The 20,846-nt window shown below is 44.8% G+C and overlaps 1 protein-coding gene across 1 annotated transcript in view; it reads left to right on the top strand.

Moving 5' to 3' along the window:
• LOC112300587 (polycystin-1-like protein 2) overlaps positions 1-20,846 on the top strand; it is an 83,059-nt gene that overhangs the window by 16,655 nt on the left and 45,558 nt on the right. Inside the window, 11 exon segments of the mRNA XM_071219944.1 lie at positions 4,149-4,381; positions 6,241-6,459; positions 6,462-6,632; positions 8,828-8,897; positions 11,329-11,411; positions 14,629-14,742; positions 16,264-16,471; positions 17,413-17,533; positions 18,240-18,383; positions 19,503-19,627; positions 20,304-20,430. Coding sequence (XP_071076045.1) covers positions 4,149-4,381; positions 6,241-6,459; positions 6,462-6,632; positions 8,828-8,897; positions 11,329-11,411; positions 14,629-14,742; positions 16,264-16,471; positions 17,413-17,533; positions 18,240-18,383; positions 19,503-19,627; positions 20,304-20,430 — 1,615 coding nt within the window.

Genomic DNA, 20,846 nt, shown 5'->3' with positions numbered 1-20,846 from the left:
AAATGGGTAATTGTTACTGTTATATTAATATTACATAAAAGTATATACTACTTTTAATAGGCTAAGTGCATAAATGGCATCCTGTTATATGAAAACCTACAATATTTGAGTCTATTACATGCCAGATTCCTATCTAGCCATGGCATCATTTAAGTCTTACGACCTAGCCAGGAACAGGGCTCAAGGCATTTTATGGACAAGCACACTGAGGCTCACTCAGAGAGGTTAACTGAGTCGTTCGTTTATCCAGGTAACCCTAGGAGTCCTCGGAGATCTCACTTCCAGTTTCCTACCCTTTCCACTCCATCACACTGCCCAATTTAGTCAGACGGCTTCATCCACCAAACCGGCTGGCAATTTGTGAGCAACAAACAAAATGGTCTTCTTAACAATGGACATTATAAGCAAAGACTGAGCTTTCATCTCAGCTTTCTTTTTCAGTTGCATCCCATTAATGTCGAGTATCAAAGCAGGGCATACAAATCAGTGAGTGACAGAGTCTTGAACCAATTTTTAAATGTTTTATTTAAGCATAATACACATACAGGGAAGTGCACAAAAGATACAGATCAATTAATTTTTACACAGTGAACATACACAAGTAACCAGCACCCAGATCAAGAGACAAAACATGAGTAGTCTCCCAGAAATCCCCCTTTGCACTCCAAGGATTCTAACATCATTGAACAGTGTGACCTGTATTTGAAACTATGTACATGAAATTGCATAAAGTATATACTCGTTTGTGTCTGATTTCAGTTCAATAGTGTGTGTTTAATTTTTATTTATTGATTTCAGAGAGAGGAAGAGAGAGAGAAGGGGTGGGGGAGAGAGAGAGAAACCGATTATTACCCCACTTATTTATGCATTCACTGGTTGATTCTTATATATGTCCTGACTGGGAATCAAACCTGCCAGCGTCGGCTTATTGGAAAGACACTATAACCAACTGAGTTACCTGACCAGGGCCAGCAGCGCGTTTTTGAGATTTATCCATACTGTTGTGTATGATTGTGATTTCTATCTTCGTATTGCTGTATAACATCTCATTGTGTGAGCATACCTCAATTTCCCTATCCATTCTAGCATCGATAGGCATGTTGAATGGTTTGCCATTTGGGGTATTATGACCAGCGAATCCACAAGCATTGTAGTGCATGTCTTTTGGTGCACATAGGCGCACGTTTCTGTTGTGGTTATATCCAGGACTGCAATTGCACAAATTTTTAAGTTGTTGCCTTCCTCTCTTTGTGCTCAGTGCGTATCTTCCCTTTGCTGGCTGCAGTTGCTAAAACCACTTTGTAATCTTCTCCCTTGGGTGAGAGCACTGGGAGAGAAATCAGAAAAACAAATCCATTTCACTGCTCTTTAGTCCTGGACAATCTCAGCTGGCACCAGAGTTTAAAGAACATAACAAATTGCCTTTTCCAGACATATCACTGAAAAAACAGGCTGGGTTTTGCAATTCAAAACCATTGTTCACAAATCCATAGAGTTAACATTTTTTTGTTCTAAAATCTACGTTATTTGATATTCATAATGGCCACTGCAGAATTCTTCTATTTAGTGTTGGCTAGCAGATCTTTCTTCTATCCTTTTACTTTTAACCTATCTATACTATTACATTAAGGGGGTTTCTGGTAGACAGTGTAGGCTTGAGTTTTGTTTTTTTAATATCCCTATGGCACAACAATTGCTGTGTTTAGAGCATTTACAATGAATGTAATTGTTGATATGGTTAAATTTAGATCTATTGTTTTGTTGTTTTCTATTTGCCTCCTCTGTTTATCCCTTGCCCCTGGTTCCTCTCCTTTCTTGACTTTTTTTTTCCCCCAATTACTAAATATTTTTAATATTTCATTTTAACTTAGTTACTGGCTTTTTTTTGGTTTATCTCTTTGTATTAGTTTTTAGTAGTTACTTTGGGGATTTCGATATACATGTCTAATCTTTCACAGCCTACTTAGAGTTACTATTATACCATTTCAAGGAAATGTTGACGCCTTACTACCATGTAGGCCCCTTTTGCCTGCCTACCTTTATGTTATAAGTGTCACATGTAGGACATCTGCATGCACTGAAACCCCTTTCACAATCGCATGTATTTTAAAGAACTAAGAGGAATAAAAGTCTACACAGTTACCACGATATTTACCATTCCTTGTGCTCTCCCTTCATTCCCGAGGTTCCAAGTTCCTCCCAGTATCATTTCCCTTCAATGGGAAAAACTTCCTTTGGCATTTCTTTTAGAGTCAATTTTCTGGCAATAAATTCTCTCAGAGAATTTCTTTATTCCTGAGAATGTCTTTATTTTGCTTTAATTTGCTTTAATTCCTAGTAGATTTTTGCTGGATATAGAATTATGTGTTGACAATTCTTTTCTTTCAACACTTTAAAGGAGCCATTCACTGTCTTCTGACCTCTATGGTTTCTGAGGAGATAACTGTAGTCATTCAAATCACAATTTTCTCTATATATAATGTGTGATTTTTTTTCTTTCAGGCTGATTTCAAGATTTTTTTATCTTTGATTTTTCAACACTTTGATTATTATATGTATAAGTATGGTTTTCTTTAAGTTTTTTTCCCCCTTTATGGGGGTTCATAATGCTTCTTGAATCTTTATGTACTTTGCCAAATTTTGGCAGTTTTTATTTCTTATTTCTTCAAGTACATTTTTCTACACCAATCTCTTTCTTCTCACTGGTGCTCTAAAGACATAAATATTTTCCACTTTGATATTATTACACAGATTGCTGATGCTCTGCTCGTTTTTTAAAATTTAGTATTTTTTCTCTCTGTTCTTCAGATCGGAACATTTCTCTTGCTCTGTCTTTAAGTTCATGGACTTTTGTCTTGCTTTATTCTGCTATTATACTCATCCAGTGAATTTTTAAATTTCAGATATTGTTTTTCATTTCTAGAACTTGCCTTTGATTCTTTTTTACAGTTTCTGCTTCTCTGTTGAGAATGTCCATCTTTTCATTCCCTCGAACAGCACGTACTTTTACCTCACAGAGCATGGTTATCATAGCCGACTACAAGTCTGACTCATTTCGGAACTGGCAGCCGGCTATTGATTATGCTTTCCCTCGATATCTGATCTTCTTTTCCTGATAAAGATAAAGGATGGGTGATTCTTAAAGTTTCCACTTTCCTCTCCAATCTGCTCCCCCCCCCGCTCTTCTGCATCCTCAGGTAGTTTCTTTGTAATCAATGGAAGAAATAGGCTGTGGTGGGGTTACTCCATCTCGGCTGGCACCAAGAATCAGGTGACTGTTTTCTAAGCTTTTTCATAAATATGTTCATTTGTCAACTATTTTTCAAGCACAAACTATGTGCTAGGCTCTGTGCTAGGTGCCAGGCATATAAGAGAGAACTAGACAGACTCTGGGTAACAGCCTGGCAGGGAAGAACGACTGTGACTAAGCAAGCAGGCAAGGGATGAGTGTTGCCTAAGAGACACAGCAATGCTACGACAGTAAAGGGAACCTAAGGAAGGCTTCCCAGAGAAAGTGATGTTTAAGCTGAGAACCAGGGGAGGAGCGTGAATATGAGCAAAGACATAGTCAAGAGCCTTCCCAGCAAAGATCAGTGCACTTGCAGGCCCTGAGGTGAGCAAGAGTGAACATATAGTTAGAGGAGTGTGTTCAAAAGATGGGGAGGAGGTCAGGAAGGAGGGTCATGTGCATTTTTGCAGACAATCATAGATTTTGAATTAGTCCTCTTGGGAAAATGAGAAGCAAAACAAACCCATAATTTTGATATTTTTGGAGTTTGATCCATTTTACAGATGGGGAAAATGAGGCTCAGAAATGTAGGCTGGGCCACAGTATTTTACATATGAGGCAAGAAAACCCAGAGAAGGGGTTTCCGTGAGTCAGAGGGAATAAGTGGTAGAACATGGACCTGCAGCCAAATATTCAGCTCCCAGCTGGTCAGTGCTACTGCTTCCACTCTTACCTGTTCCAGGATGTTTCGTTATCATCTTTGCAAACAAGGAGAGCTTGGTTTGCAGCACCTTTTTCTTCTTCTTTTTATCTCTGCAGAGCAGAAAAGGTGTGAGGTGGGTGACTGCATTTGTGCACACATGTGTAAATGCACGTGTGTCCATGTTCCCAACACTGGTAACATTTCTGTCTCCGGCAGTTTGTCTGACAACTTGACTTACCAGTTCACAACATCTGGGAAATTCACGATGTTTGCTGAGTGCACAACTAGTGAGTGGCATGTGACGGCTCAGAAGCAAGTGACAATTCGAGACAAGATGGAGAGACTCAGTGTGACTGGGTGTTCCGGCCTGTCCAAGTCAGGAGGAGCCAGCCCTCTCTGCCAGGCTGTCTTTGGGGACCCTGTGTGGATTCAGGTGGAGCTTGATGGAGGTGAGTCTGCAGAAAGGTCAAGGTCAAGGCAGCCTTGATCTCCCCCAAATTTATCCATTCAACTGCCAGTCCTTAATAAATACTAAGGCAATCATCTATGGAGTTAGTTTTTTAGCTGTTCATTTGTTTACACCTTGTTTGTGCCAGGAAGTGATCTACGTGCTTTACATATACTAGGCCACCCAGCATGCACTGTTAGTATCTCCACTTTACAGATGAAGAAATGGAGAAAGGGTTCAGGGTCAAAGGTTCAAAGTCATAGGCTACTAAGCTAGTGAGAGCTACCAGACTTCCAAAGGCCCTTCTTTGCATGCACATAGTCCCATCTCAAGAACTGAACTTATAAGACACTCCTTGTTGGGGAGGGGGGGATTTGAACAGGACTGGACATGCTACCAGCTGGGTGCAGCCAGCACCGACCAACTTGGCACATTGTGTTGCCCCAAGTTAGGGCTGATATTCAGCTGCACACACTGCTACATCCGTAGCAGATATTGTGGCTGGTGTCCATTCTCATTGGTTTCAGTTTCTTTTCTGATTGGTCACAGATGCCATTCTAATTGTTCATCATATCCATTTTGATTAGTCAAAGTGTCCATTCTGATTGGTCATAGTAACATTTCTTATTGGTCACAATGTCCATTCTGATTGGTCACAGTTCCATTCTGACTGGTCACAGCATCCATTCTGATTGGTCACAGTGTCCATTCTGATTGGTCACAGCATCTATTCTGATTATCAGAACATCCATTCTAGTTAGTTGGTGTCCATGCAGTTTCAGTTGTTAAATATTTTGAATTCCACCCCTCCTTTCAGTAGAGACCCTCCCAACTAAGACCCATCATCACCCAAAGTAGCATCTTTCCTCAAGGCACAGGCCCAGTTTGAGATCTAGAGAGAGGTTTGTTAATGTAAACTGTGTGGCACAGAGCTGCAGAGTGAGGGCATGACCTCACAGGACCTCACACCACCTGAAGCCTCATTCAGAGCAGTGACTTGTAGGAGCTCTAACTGGGCCTTGAATACAGTACTTGGGGCTGCTCTCTGTCTAGTGTGCTTGTTGGCTGAAGATGGTGACTGCGTGTTCCTGGAGAGACTTAAAATAATCCTTCAGGTATTCACTCATTCTGTAAGTACTACTGAGTGCACACTGTGTGCCAGATGTGGGAAGGCAGCAGTAAACCTGAAAGTCAGGATTCCTGCCCTCTCTCGGACTTACATTATCATCCTCATCATTGTGTTTATCATCCCCATCATCACTCAGACAAGAAACACACTAGCTTAATTTCTGTTGGAAAGAATCCCAATTCGTTGGTTTATATCATATTTTAAGAGTCAACCACAATATTTAGCACTCAGTTAGGACAACTAACCCCAACCCGTAAGGGAGCACCATCGTGAAGTGAACACACAGTTCTGTTGGGCATGGTTTCAGGCAGGCAGCTAGCTGTGGAAGTAGAAGGAAATAGCTTCAGGTCTTGTTCCTGCTTGAAACAAGACGTGAGACACATAAACATCAGCCATACCCTTAAGCGATGTTTCCTTTTTAGGCTTCCTCCCCACAAAAATATCTCTGTCAATGAAATGTTCTAATATTTTTACTACAAACTTTTAAGTTTACTGGTAACACATGCATAGTATAATTAGAATATTCAAATGAGCCGAGAGGACCCGAATACTCAGAGACAATCACTGTTAATACTCAGGGTCAGGGTATATTCTAACTTATATCTTTATAGGTATATCCATATCCATGTCTATATCCAGGATCTGTCTTCAGAGCTTGGGTCTGAACTATCTCAGTATAATCAACTGCATGGTTATCACCAACATTCTTACATGTTTCTTACCCCACCTAGAAACAGGGGTGACTTACACGGTGCTGTCAGATAACACAACCCTGGCTGAGTCCACCACAGAGTGGGGCCTGCTCCCCTATAATCTGACCCTGGACAGAGCAGCCCAGCAATGGATGCACAATCTGGTGATCCGAGCCACCAGCAACATCATCACCTCTGCACCTTCCACAAACATCACAGTGCACTTCCTGGAGCCTCTGTCAGGGGTGCGGGTCTCCTGGCTTCTGACTGCTTGGAGCTTGGACAGGACCTACTGGTCAATGTCTCGGTGGCTCATGGCATCCCGGAAGAGTTGACCTTTGAGGTAACAGGACTCAATGCATCCTTCTCCCATAAGGAAAAGAGCCTTGGATGGCCATCTGGGATTTACCATGTGACAGTTCCTCTTGAAGGCACTTGGAGTTGGTGGCTCCCTTTCCAAACCTTCTTCTTCTTCCCTTCTCAACTTAGACCCCAGGGTCCTGCCAGCCAGTTTTCAGGGTGTTCTGGACACAAACATGGTTAAGAGCATCCAACCTGAGTCACAAAATAAGGCAGAGACAGATATTGTCTGCCTTCATGGAGCTTATTGTCACTGGGGTTCTCAACTCTGGCAAGTCCAAATTTGGGACTGGATCACTCTTTGTTGCGGGGCTGTCCTGTGCATTACAGGATGCTTAGCAGCATCTCTGGCTTCTACCCTTTAGATGCCAGTAGCACCAGCCTCCTAAGTCATGACAACCAAAAATGTCTCCAGACAGTGCCAACTGTCCCCTGGGGTGCAAAATCACCCTACTGAGAAGCACTGAAGGAAGGCAGGGGCATTCCGATTTCTGCCATCATTTCTAGTTTGGGAAACTGCAGTCCATGCCCTTGGGGGAGAGAGAGGTGAAAACTGAAGGATAGAAAGAGAAGAGGGCGGGACAAGAGATTCTGTCAGGATCCTGGCTGGAATGGAGATAAGGCAACTGACTGGCTTGGGGACAGACTGGCTGGCACCAGCCAGGGGAGGAGAACACAGCATACATTTGCATTTAATCTGAAAAGAACAGAGTCCCTGAGGGCAGTGTGGTGAGGTCAGCAGGCAGGAATGTGAAGAGGGGCAGGTCTCCAGCGCACCCAGGACCCTGTCCCCAGGATCCCACGCCCTGGATCTCAGAGGTGTGCAAGAAAGAGGGTAAATACTATGCAGGTGTGGGGCTACAGTGCCCTCAGCAAGGGGTCCGGCGAAAGAGATGGCAGAAAAGATGATAGATTTATGAAGGAGAACTTCGCCAGATGCCAAAGGTCCGGTTTGGAACAGGAAGAAGCCAGAATGAAATGAAGTGACGATGAACAATATACATAACACATATGCTATAGCTCAAATGCAAAATAATTTTTGTCTCCTGCAAAAATGATTCACTGGGGCATAATAGATAAAATTTCAGCATGCCGCATGACTTTATGGCTTACTCTTAAAAGGTAAGCAGTCTTTTTGTCCCCAAAAGAAAACATTTGGATGCGTCCTGTGGCGAGGGGGATGAGGAGAAGGTTAAGGAACCAAGTAGCGCAGGAAGGCTCTCACTTGCTGGTGCTGGCCCAGCCATGGCCGACCTAGTTCTCAGGGCCCAGCATATATTTGCAGCTGCCTCTGGGCTTTCAAGGCCCTCTGCTGTGTCCCTGGGTTCCAGGGCTGGGTGTTACCTGTCCTTCAGTTGGTCACACCCTCCCCACTGCTGCTGCTTCTGGACCACCAACAGGGTCATTCTCTGCTCTCCTCATTCTCACTACCTTCTTCAGCGCCCTCTCTCCTCAAGGGAAACATTTGGTCCACAGAAAATTCTTCCCTATTCCTTGGCCTGCTACCAGCTTATCACATTATTTCCCAAATGCAGAAATACAACCCTTAACTCCCTCCCTGTCTCCCTCTTGCTCTACCCCATGTCATAGGCCATTCCTGCAAGGGCCTGAGTAAGGAGCCTGCCCATAGGGTTTCCCAGCCTCAAAGAACACACATTCAGCTTTCCAAGGGTCCCCTCTGGTAACCTCTCTGGGCTTGAGAAGAAGGTAGCACCTACCACGCTTCTCCACAAGTGAGGACGGGTGGGATATACATGTGTTAGTGCTCTCTACAAACAAACCTTAAAACTCCTCCTCTCCCCTCTCCACCCTCTCTACCCTTTCTAAAATCCTGTCAGGTCTTCCCCTCAGCTACACTCTCCTCTCTAATCTCACTGACGAGCACTACTCCTCCTTCAAACTTCTGCTCTAGCCCCTGCCCCACCCCATAAACCATTTCTTTGTGCCCTGAAGTTAAAGTGACCACCCACCCACCCACCTCGTGCGCACAATACCCCCATGCTGATTCCTACCATGGCTTGGCACTGTCTTGCCAGTCTATTAAGCCATAAGGCCCTGAGGACAAGAACCATGTTTCATTCATTTCTGTGTCCCCAGAGGCTTGCACCATGCCTGGCATAAAACAGGGATTCACTAAATGCTCAGATGATGAAAAATTTGGTTGCTGCCATCAGGGGACTAGAGAGGCACAAGCTGGGAGAGCTGTCTCAGAACGAATTAATCAGTTTATTACAACCTTCATAATTTTTCACCTTTTGCATTGCAGGCACCTCTTGGGTCACCGTGCTGGTGAGGAATGCCTTCTCAAACTTGAGTTTGGACATGGAAGCCTCACTGTTGCAGGCAAGGGCTTTCTGCAAGGGGGTATAAAACTTGTGACCAGGAGTCCAGGTGTACTTGTTTGGGATTTAGTGAGGAGCTCTTCAAAACAGTACTTGCTCTATGGACATTAAGAATTCTCTGGTTACTCTAAAGAGGCAACAGTGTATGCAGTAAAATATTCAGCTGTTGATACAGAATTCTAAAAATCTGAGTTTGTATTAGTTCTGATGCTTTAGGCTGCAAGTAGCAGAAAGCCCAACCTCAGTGGCTTCAGGTTCAAGGCTTTATTATCTAATATACAAAAAAATTAGGAGATAAGTAGGGTTCTTTCAGTGGTTTGGTGTCAGCAGCAAGGACTCAGGATCAATTTATTGTTCTGCTGTACCATCCTCAGAGATTTTGCTTCATCCTTAGGCTTGCTTCTCCTGCAATCAGGAGGGCTGCTACAGTTCCAGACATCACATGTCAACCCAGCATTATCCAGCAGCAGAGAACCATTTCCTCCTGTGCACCTGTTTTTATTACTGAAAAATCTTTCCTGCTAGTCCTCAGCAATCTTCTCCTTAGATACCATTGACCAGGGTAGGGTCATGTGCCCCGGCTGTAAGGGATGCTGCGAAGCAGATATGCAGCATTTTCAGCTCTGTGGGAGAACGTAGATTCCGGCAGCCAAGAAGCAGGGATGGGTAATATCTGTGGAGTGGGCAGCCAACAGAGCTTGACGGTCACCTTGAATGTGTGTGCCAGGACTCTTTGAGTAGCAAGGGACTCAAGCAGCTCAAATGGGCTCAAGTCAAAAGGAAATTTTTGTCAACTCAGGAAGTGAAAAGTCCAGGGTTAGGTGTAGTTGGATCCAGCCACTGAATGTCTTCAGGAATCTGCCTCTATCTCTTGGTCCTATGTCACTTCATCCTGATTCCCTCTTCCCAAGCAGTAGCAAGATGGCCCCAGGCTTCAGTCCTTCAGCCCAGAGGAGAATGAGCACTTCTTAGATGATATTTCCAGCAGAAGTCCTGAGGCTGCCTCTCACTGGTCCAAGTATAGTTCATGTTCCCTTGTGGACACACTAATGAGACCAGGGGGCAGTGGTACTCGGTTTGGGCAGACAAGGACCACATGTCTACCCTGGGACATGATGTAGAGATGGCTTCACCCAAATCAAGGACTGAAAGTGAGGGAGGGATGGTTCCCCAGAGAAAATATCACCCGTAGGTGCTGTTACCAAAAGAAGGGAGTATGGATAGGGGAAAAGTCACCAGATATCCTTTTCTACATATGGAACTTGAGGCCCAGAGAAGTTAATTGACTTTGCAAAGGTCACTCAGCTAATTCATGGCAAGATCAGAGATAACAACTATTTTTCTTGATTTCCTCATTCAGGGTTATTGGACCATCTACCTAGTTAAGGTTAAGAAAGTCCTCTGTGTTTCACATCTTATTTTGCTTTGTATAATTTTACAAACCCTTGAAGCTATAGCTGTCTGAATGAGATTTCACTGTGAAAGAATTTTCCAAAGATCAGTAGTACCCAGATCTTAAAAGATCCAAGTCACTGGAGCCTCATGAATCACATGGAATAACCCTAAGTCCCTATCTTAATCACTACACTTTAATTAGACATTAATCATATTCACATTTCAGTATCTTCACGGCATATCAATTAAATGTACCCTTTCCATTTTTTAAACTTAACACTCTTTACAGATATACAGATTACAAAGCAACAGTACATAGAACACAGCATTCAGTCCTTCTGGAGCCTTGAGAAATAGGGATTGCTTTCAGTGATTTTTATGGATGAGGAAGCTAAGACTCAGAAAGAATAACTAACCTGCCCAGGTTCACACAGCCAGGAAGAGGTCAATAAAGGATCTGGAAACACACCTCGGGGTGCCGAGACCAGGTGCGGCCAGCTCGCCAGAGCTGGTTATCCCCATCTCTTCATACTCTACATTCAGTGACGTCAGCGTGGTAGCTTTTGTGGGAATACAGATGCAGGCAAAGTAGGTTTACAGTTGTTAGTACGGAAAAAGACGTGGGTTATGATTATTACAATGGCTTTATTAACTCTGTTTGCATACTCACAATTATAAACCTATTTTTGCCCAGTCCTGAACACCATAGAAATTAGCAAACATTGCAAATACAAATCAGGGCTCCCCACCCCAACCTCCTTGACTGGTAGTTAAACACTAAGAGCACACAGCTGCTTGTCTGACTCTAAATCTTGTGTCTTATCTGCATTGGCAGCTGCCTCTTTCTTTATTTCTAAAGAGGTGTCTTTAACCCAGTAGTGAATACAATGGTTTTGCTTTTGACCATTTCCCTGTGATCTGAATGTTTGCCATGTTCCCCTAAACCATTTCCAAAGACAGGCAGATGCCCCGGGCCCTTCAGCATACCTTCGGACTCCATCCTTTGGCAACTTAATAAATACCACCAAAGTGTGACACCCATTCCCACTGTGTTCGCAGCTCCTTCCAGTCTCTAAGAACCATCTGGAACAAATGCTGAGGAAAAGAATGTGAGTATTTTATTAAAACACTTAACCTCACAAGGAAAAGATATCCAAGCACACTCTGTTTTACTTCTTGGTTCTGGTTTTTCAGTGTACTAGGAATCTCCAATATTTCTTCTGCTGGAAAAGAGACCCGGATGGAATGAAATTAAACAAAGCATGTTCTCTATGATAAAAATCAACAATAAGATATCTAGGATGGGTACATATCTTTTAGCCATCTTGGAAATTAAATAGCACACTTCTAAAATATATCAATGGATAAAAGAAAAAAATCACAAGGAAAACTTTAAAATATTTCTGCCCTGGCGAAGTAGCTCATTTGGTTGGAATGTTGTCCTGTACACCAAACGGTTGTGGGTTTGATCCCCAGTCGGGACACGTACAGGAGGCAACCAGTCGATGTCTCCCTCTCACATCAATGTCTCTCTCCCCTTCCTCTGTCTCTAAAATCAATAATAAAAAATAACTAAATAAAAATAAAATAGTCTTAAGTGATAATGACAGTACAACCTATCTAAATTTGTGGGATGTGGCTAAGGCAGTCCTCAGAGGGAAGTTTATTTCTTTAATACTTATGTTAGAAAATAGGCCTAGGTTCTTCAGTTTTTATGGCCAACTCTGTATGTCTTCAACTCTTTGCTGTTGACATTGCTCATGCTTGCATTTATTCCATCACAAAGACTTACTGTGCATTTACAATGTTCAAGGCTTGTATTAGGGGCTGGGGATACAAAGGTGAATAAACGGACATGACCCCTACCCTCAGTGAAACTTACTGGGTGAGACTAACAAACAAATGAGCATATAATTAGGAATTCTGATGTGTCCAACTAGAACCAATAGGGTTTAATGACAGCAACTAACAGAGGGTGGTCTAGCACACAAGGACTCTGAAGAGGTGACATTTAAGTGGGGACTTGAAGATAAAACAATCAGCCATGCTGGGAAGCAACACAGCAGCTTTCTGGGTGCATGGCGTAGAGGGCTCTGAGGCCTATGTGGAGGGGGGAGGATCTAGATTACAGAGAGATGGACAGAAGTCAGACCACATGGGGTCAGGGTCTAATGTGCCAAGGCAAGAGGACTTGGGTTTTATTATCAGGCCATGGGAGACCAGTGGGGGTTGAATGCTGCTGCAGCCTCATGTTATTCCAGGTCAACCCTCTGGGCATGAGCTGTTTAACTGGTCCTACCAGAACTGACTCCAGGACCACACTGTATGCTGGCTTATCCCTCTTCCTAGAATCCACATGGTCTTCACTGTTGCCCTGCTCACTTTCACTCCTCCAACTTCACAACAGCTCTGGGGTCCTGTCCTCTGGGGAAGCTTGCCCTGATGCCAGCTCTCTGCTTTGTAGAGGTAGCATCTTGGCGCCCTCCTCAGCACCAGACACAAGAGGAAGTACATCACTAGTTTATCTCATTTGATCCACAGCAATCCCAGGAGTCAGATGCTATCAAACCCTCGGAGGAACAGAAGCCCCGTGAGGCTCAGATACGGGCCAGAGGTCCCAGGGCCAATGATCCAGTCTGCGATCTGGCTGGCCCCAAGGCCTACATTCTTATCCTGTTGCCCCCTCTCCTACATTCTCATAATCTCCTGGGCCCCCTCTCCTGCGGTACTTAGCACTCTGTTTGGGGGGGTTTTTTACTTTTTAATTTTTTAAATTTTAATTTGAGATAGAGAGAAACATCAGTTTGTCACTCCACTTACAACCAAGCACAGGTCCAACTGCCTGCTTCTTTGAAAGCCAATACTCGAGAGACAAGTTCTGATGTAAAGGGAAAGTGGTTTATTTATTCAGACGCTGGCCATCTAGAGGATGGGGGACTCATGTCTCAAAGCCCATTTCCACCTCTCAGAGTAAGCAGAGATTTCTATAAGGAGGGAGAGGGGAACAGAACAAAGAGATCAAGAGAGGGGGTTGAAAAATTCTCTACGTGCAGAGCAGCACAGTCCATTCTGATTAGACAGTGATGGTCCAGAGTGCGTCATCCCGGTTTCGTCATCCCGGCTTCACGTCCTCCTGGCTCCACGGTTGAAGGCCAGTAAATCTCCCAGAGCTGGAATGCCTGAAGGCTGGAGTTTGTATCTTTTGAAGTTAGTTCCTTGGATTCCTACATAAACATGCTGTTTATCTACAAGCTGCAAATTAGTCAGAGTAGGCATTTACAGAAACAATGTCAAAAGAATGGTGGGGTGGGTTCCAATTCCCCACTGCTACACATTTATTTATGTATTCATTGGTTGTATCCTGTATGTGCCCTGACCGGAAATCAAACCCACAAACTTGGCATATCAGGAAACACTAACCAACTGAGCTACCCAGCCAGGTCAGCACTCTGTTTTTTTAATCATTGGTTTCCTTGCCCATCTTCCCTACTATTGGGTTGGCCAAAAAGTCTGTAGGGTATTTTTTTGATAAAATAAAAGACACATTTTTCATTTTCATGAATAACTCTATTGATTTAGATATTTTAAGTATGTTGGCTATCTCCTGTATAGGTATAACACTGATTGTTCTCAGATTAATGTCTCAATTTGCTCACTACCAACTTCAACTGGTCTACACGACCATGGGGCATCATCCAGAGAGAAATCTCCAGCGCAAAATTTCACAAACTGCTTTTGACATGTTTGATCAGTCATAGCACCTTCTTCATACACTGCACATCTTTTTTGTATTTCAGTTGCATTTTTACCTTTCTTGAACAATAAATCATAATATGCTAAAAATGTATATTTTCTTCCATCTTCAATATTAAAATGGCTACACAAAAATTCACCAGTCTTGATAAGTTTTTTTAATGCACGCTAATATGAGAGCTGTCACAATATAGTCTAACAAAATTGTTTCAAATGACGTTAAAAAACAGCTAAGTGCTACTAGAGCCATGGCATGGAAAAAACCAAACGAACTTTTTGGCCAACCCCATAACTGTAAGGACAGAGGCCAGGTCTACATTCCTGTTGGTCTAGGCATCAAGCACAGGGTCTGGCCTAGAGCAGGCTTCGATAGCGCAGTTGAACACATGGTGGACCCTTAGCACTGAGCCCACATTCCAACTAACGTCACATACTCAGTGATCTGTCCTGAGGGGAGCTGGGCAGATCGGACAGGGTCTGTCTCCATTCCACACCTTGGCCCAGACAGTGCTGAGGTAGAGGGTGGGGTGCCAACTGTGGACAGGTCTCTGACAAACCACCTGCTTTTCCTGCAGAGATAAAGTGGCTGCGGAGGTATACGTGGAACGTGGTCGGTGCGGGGATCCTTTCACAACCATGACTCTGGGCTGGCCAGATAGTGATGAGGATTTACGCTTCCAGTGGTCATGTGGTAGGTGGCATCAGAGTTCTGGAACTGTCCTATCTTACCATGGAGTGATGTTTAGCAGTTAGCTTTGCTGTTCTTTTTCCCACCCTTCACAGAGGCATACTCATGCCTGATATTTTGTGTACCTTGTATATGCCAGAGATTGCAAATTCCAATGGAAGTGGGACGTAGCAGTGGCAAACCAAGGTGGGGGTGGCCCTGAAGGCAGGCAACAAGGAAATGCATCATCTGTAGAGAATTTAAGAACTATAACAACCCTGAATTCAGTCTGCTTTTTGTATTATCACTACAGACAATGTCATTGATAAAATCAATGTCATTAAGAGGCACTGATGCCTCTTAAGTGGATCCCTCCTTTCACCCCCACGCCCTTGTTTTACCACAGGGAAGAGCCTAGGAGGAGAAAGTGATGAGGTGTTTTCTGACAAACCAAAATTGTAGCATAAGTGCTCATTTTTAAGAAATGGCTGTCCTTTTCATAAGGGTATATCCTAGCTACACACACACTCTTTTAGAAAGAAAATGAATGTCATTCATACCGTACATATTACTTTCACTACCTTTTTCTCATGGAACGATATATGCTGTATTTTTTAATGCCCTGGTATCTTTTTCTCCATCTTGCTATTCCCAATAACTGCATAATAGACTGCCAAGTTGATGCAGGGTCATTTATTTCCCAGTACCCTCTTTTTGGACATTTTGGTCATTTCAAATTATTTGCCTTTATAAACATCGTAGTGAACACTTTTATAGTTCAATTTTTATTTGAACCTATGGTTACTTACTTTCATAAGTAAATTCCTAGAAATGGAATAGCTGGGTCAGAGTCATACAAAATTTGAAGGCTTTGATATTAATTGCTAAGTGGTCAGAACGTCCTTCTGAATATTAGTTCTTGTTATCTGAATTAGTAAAGGATACAAATACAGAGTTCAGGTGACTGAGCTGGTGCTCTGACCCCTGGACACGTCCTGGGAATGACTCTCATATTGACAGCAGTAGATAAACATCAATCAACAGAGTTGAAGGGCAAAGGATATAGAGACCTACCAAGCTGGTTTCATAAAGCTGGAGATGACACTGCAGCCTCCCAGATGAAGGGACAGCTCCCCAGGTCCCCCATGTACCCCACAGGGACATACAGCTGAGGACAATCACTTCCACGTGGAGTGAGAATGACACCAGTGACAAGAAGCTGCCCTGGACATTCTCCCAGGCAGGCACCTCTCCTGTTACCTGCCTGCCTGCTCAACCATGCAAGTCACTCATGCAAAACAAGCTGACATGTCTTGCAGGTTTGCTCAGAGTCTAGGGGAAGTGTGGGTCATTTTCCCAGAACTCTCCCTCTGCAGCACCATTCCTGCAACCTGAAAGTGAAACTTTTTTAAAGAATCAAAATCTGTTTGAAGCCCATTTTCTTATCCATGATCCTTTTCTTCTAAAAACTCCAAACCAGATGATAGTCACAGGTGTAAAGTTCAGAGTTCCTGGATGGATAGTGTTTGCCTGTCTCTTTCTCAGGCTGTTGCTGGGCTCAGTGGAGCGACTATATTGAGAGGAAGCTGCTCCACAAAGACCAGGCAGAGCTGGTGGTTCCTCCATCCTGCCTGCCACCACCCGGTTCTGCAGTCACCCTGCACCTGGCCATCTGGAGGGGCCAGGAGCTGGAGAACCAGGAAGAGCAGTGCCTCTATGTGTCTGCCCCCCTGGAACTCAGGCCTCAAGTCAGGTGGGACCTCTCTCCTCTCACCCCCAAACTCCAGCCAATGCTTCCCATTGAATGATGCAGTCTACAGAGACCAGTGTCCTAGTGCAGAGCAACAGAAGTTGATGGAGACTGGGCTGTAGGGAAAATGGAGAATGTCTGGCACACATGTTCTAGGATAGACATGAAGACAGGAATAGGGAAGATTCAAGAGCTGTTATCAAGTTAAAACTGAAAGGACCTGGGAATGGGTCAAACACACAGCAAGTACCAAGGTGATCTCTGATTGAGTCAAGGGAGGGGTATTACAGAGAAGGCCCAGGATTCAGATCAAGTCCTGTTGGTTCATGTTCCATCCCCTTACTTAGGAGTGTGTCAATGAAACAAATCATAGAAGCTCCCTGACCCTGTCTGATTTGCTTGTCTGTGATACGAGGATCGTAATATGTCACTCACAGGGTTGTGGTAAGCATTAGACAAGCTAATAACAATGGAAGTCATGTATAAACTGGTATGCATGCTATAAAATCACGGCATTTGTTTATTATTGTTAGAACTAAGGAGAATCACAGAAATTTCCTGCTCTGATCCCTTCACAAGGAAACTGAGGCTCAGAGAATTTAAGTGACTCATGCAAGGTGAGTCACTTAAGTGACAGGCATAAGTGGCAGGCACAGAATTTGAGTTCAGGGCCCTGTCTTAGCCTTATGCACTTTCCATATCCTTACCCTGTGCAGTGAATGAAATGGGAGTTCAGTCAGGCATGAATTACTCCATCTTCATGGCCAAAGCTATTTCCCAGTTTTGGCTGGGGTGGGGTTTGCTTTCATTCCACCTTTCACTTGAAAGAAGGCCGTTTCTCACCTTCTCAAAGGACTTGAGAAGAACTGGACAAAAGACCAGGCAGGTAAGTGGTGACAATGCCTGAGCGAGCTTCCTTGTTCTGTTTTCTGTCTCCCTTTCAGCTGTGAGAGGAACTGTGGGCCACTGAATGCCAGTGAAGACGTTATCCTCGGGGTCACCATGGGTGATGACTCCCCAGTAGCCACGTTCTGCTGGTATTTAGATGACACCCCTCTAGAGAAGGTGAGGACACCAGCAACCCTCAGAAATGGAAAAGTCTCCCCACTTTGACTTCTCACATGCCCAGGACTGAGCTGGGAATGGGTCAACTCCACTCAGAGCCAGTGGAGAGGGAGCCAGGGGTTGGGGCACATTCCCCAGAGGAAAACCAAGGCACTGGTCAGAGAAAGAATGGATGCCTGGGAGCAAAAGCAATGGGGAACAGATGCTGTGAGCAGATGCTGTTGGTGCCCCAGTCCCAGTCCACCTTGGAATGGCCCCTGCCAATAACTGTGAAGTGTAACAGCCCAGCCCCTCTGCCTCTGAGGGAGATGTTTTCTGTGGTGCAGCTTATGTGCTCCAGAGCGCCCCATGGGATCAGGCTGAGTCTGGATGCCGCCTGAGACCATTTCTTTGCCTAGTTTCATCCTCTACCCTATTCGGCTTCCCTCCCTCTCCTACTGCTATTCTCTAAGAGCCCTCCCTTAATAAATGACCTGCACATAGATCCTCATCTCAGGCTCTGCTTCTAGGGAACCTAACCTAGTAGGACAATACCCTAACCAGGCTGGAAATTGGATATCTGGGTTGACCTCAGGGAAGCAAGCAGTGGCTGTCACTCATCTGTCATAGACAAATCTGAAAGGCCCCCGCCGGGGTCAGAAACCAGTGCCCTGCTGAGGTCCAGTGGCCTGACTGTAGCCTCTGGGCTTCTGGGCTGTGCTTTCAGACCCAGCTCCTCCCAGCAGCCTGTATACTCTGAGGATTTTGGCCACATTCTTTAACCTTCCTTCAGAGCAACGCCTCCACACTGCTGCTGAACAGCTCCCTCCTGCAGGCCTGGTGCCAGGTCTTCCGAATCAGAGTCACAGGTGTGAAGGCCTCCCTTTAGTCTCTTGTCATGGATTCAGTCTGTTGCAGAAAATGAGCCAAGACAAAACAGGAAGCCCTGAAATACGGGACATCAGTAGAGGGTGGGGGCCATACACAGGCTCTGGTGTGAATCCCATCACCACTGCTTGCCTCAGTTTCCACACACGTAAACTAGGCATAATAAAAACACCTGCCTCGAAATTGTATTATGCAGGGTAGATGAGAAAACACCAGTGGTGCAGCCTGAGTATCCTGCCAGGATGATTCAACACTTTTTACTTAAAACAAGTCCAGAACCCAGAGAAATACAGAGTCTCAAAAAGATAAATAATAAGGGTGAGAATTCTTTTTCGGATGGATTCCTTTGACTCAGTATTTCTCAAAGTGGCTCACGGACCACCCACACTGGGATAACTGGGAGTACTAGTTTAAAATGCATACTCCTGAGTTTGCCCCAAACCTTCTGAATTAAGTATAGGCCAAGGAGTGACTTTTAATTGATTAAGACTGTCTTTATGCCCAGCTCTTCCCAGCCCAGAGGCAGACCTCACACCTACTGTGTGCCCAGCTCACACCAACATTTCTAGATGGATCTTTCACCACATCTTGCAGATGAGGAAACAGGCATGGAAATTAAAGTCCTTCCTAGGGAGCTGAAGGAAGGTTCCGGAGACCATAACTTCTGGGAGGCAGAGTGGTGTAGCAGGCCAAGAGCAGGCTCTGGCAGGAGGCAGACTGAGTTCGAATCCTGCCTCTATCACTTACATGTAACTGCCTCACAGAATTACTTGTCTGAAGGTGAAAAGGGTTCACATAAGTCAAGTGTTAGAAATTTTATAAGTACTTACTCTTCGTTCCCTCAATTAATGGCATCCCATCATGGTCTCTGCCTCAGCCAGTCCCTGCCGAAGGTCCCACACCAGCCTGTGACAGTAACCAGAGGTGATACGTAGAGACAGGTCTCTCTTGTTCTATCTCTTCTCTCTTCTCTTCCTCCTCCCTCTTCTCTCTAATCTCTCTTTCCTCTCTCTTATTTTCCTCCTCTTTCTGTCTTCCTTCTCCTCCTTCTCTCCTCTCCTTTCTCTCTCTCCTTTCTACACACCCCTGCTTTCTTTTCCAGGTGGCCATGGTGCCCCCACTGCTCAGAGCTGTGGAGCATGTACAGTCTGCCCTCCTGCTGGGGAGACTGCCCAGGGGCCTTCCAGCCACACTGGCCACCCCCTCCATCTCCATGTGTACAAACAGGTAACCAGCTGCACTGTGGGTCCCCAAGAAAGCCTGCCCCGTGATCTGGCTTGTTCCACACCCACATCCCAAGACCCTGTGACAGGCAGAGCCCAGGAGACCAGCCTTGGAGGTGGGAGAAGTGACGGGACCTGGAAGTGAAAAGGGCTTTGTGAGAGATGTCCCTGTGTTGGGTTGCCCTCTTGGATCAGATAGACAGTTTCCCAAAGCAGCACGCTGATCAGAGCTAGGGTTTGAAACCAGGTCCCCAATTTAATTAGATGGGACAAGGTCAGAGGCTGTAAAGATGGGACTGGGAGCCCATGACATCAGAAGTCAAGCAGGCAGGGGAGACAAGCCTAGACAAATGTCCACATCAAAGCTCATTTATCCATCCAACAAAATATGTATTGGCCACCAGTATGTTCCAGACACTGTTCTAGATACTGGGGGTATAGCAGTAAACAAAGCTGGCTAAAGCCCTGTCCTCATAGGGCCTACAACCCAGGGTAGGGGTACCGCCTGCCTTTCATGCTGCTACTGACACAAACATGCGGAACCATATCAGGGGATCAAAAGAGAGCAGCCTATTCTGATGGAAACACAGTCCTCCCTGTAGTGCAATGGACGGTCAGATAGTCCTCTGACACAGACTTTCTCCTTCCTCCCAACATCTCTGTTCTCACCTCATGGCCAGAATTCAGCCCCGGAGTTTGCAGGGCTCCTCTGTGCACATTGCTGCTGCCAGCTCTGCGACCTTCACCCTGCCTGATGCCTCCTCCCTTGGCTCCTTGGAGGATGGTCAGGAGCCTGTGGACATAAGGGCAACAACAGTAACAACCTGCTTGGGAATAGCCCTTTACAATCAATCTACAAAGCAGTTACACAGCATTTGCACAGTTATATTGATTGATAACAACCCTGTCAATTACATGGTATCATGATGCCCATTTGACAGACGAGGTTCCATGACTTGCCCAAAGCCACAAGTAAAAGTGGGAGAGCTGGGATTCAGACCCAGGCCTTCTGATTCCCAAATCAACTTCATTCCATAACTAGGAAATAGCAAACCCAGAGCTCTTTTCCACTCCCAAATTAGTGCACATCTGACTCTTTGCTCCTTGCACCCCAGTGAAAGTGAACAAACTTCTCTCTCTTAGAGACTTGTTAGCTTTGCCAGAAGAAAAACTCAGACTGTTTTACAGTCTAGTAACTGCTCAGCTGTAGCCAGTCTGATTGG

This window comes from Desmodus rotundus, chromosome 12 (genome assembly GCF_022682495.2).
Source record: "Desmodus rotundus isolate HL8 chromosome 12, HLdesRot8A.1, whole genome shotgun sequence".
NCBI classification, from domain to species: Eukaryota; Metazoa; Chordata; class Mammalia; order Chiroptera; family Phyllostomidae; genus Desmodus; species Desmodus rotundus.
Note: the sequence above shows the minus strand (reverse complement) of the source record. Positions and strands in the feature narration are given on the sequence as shown.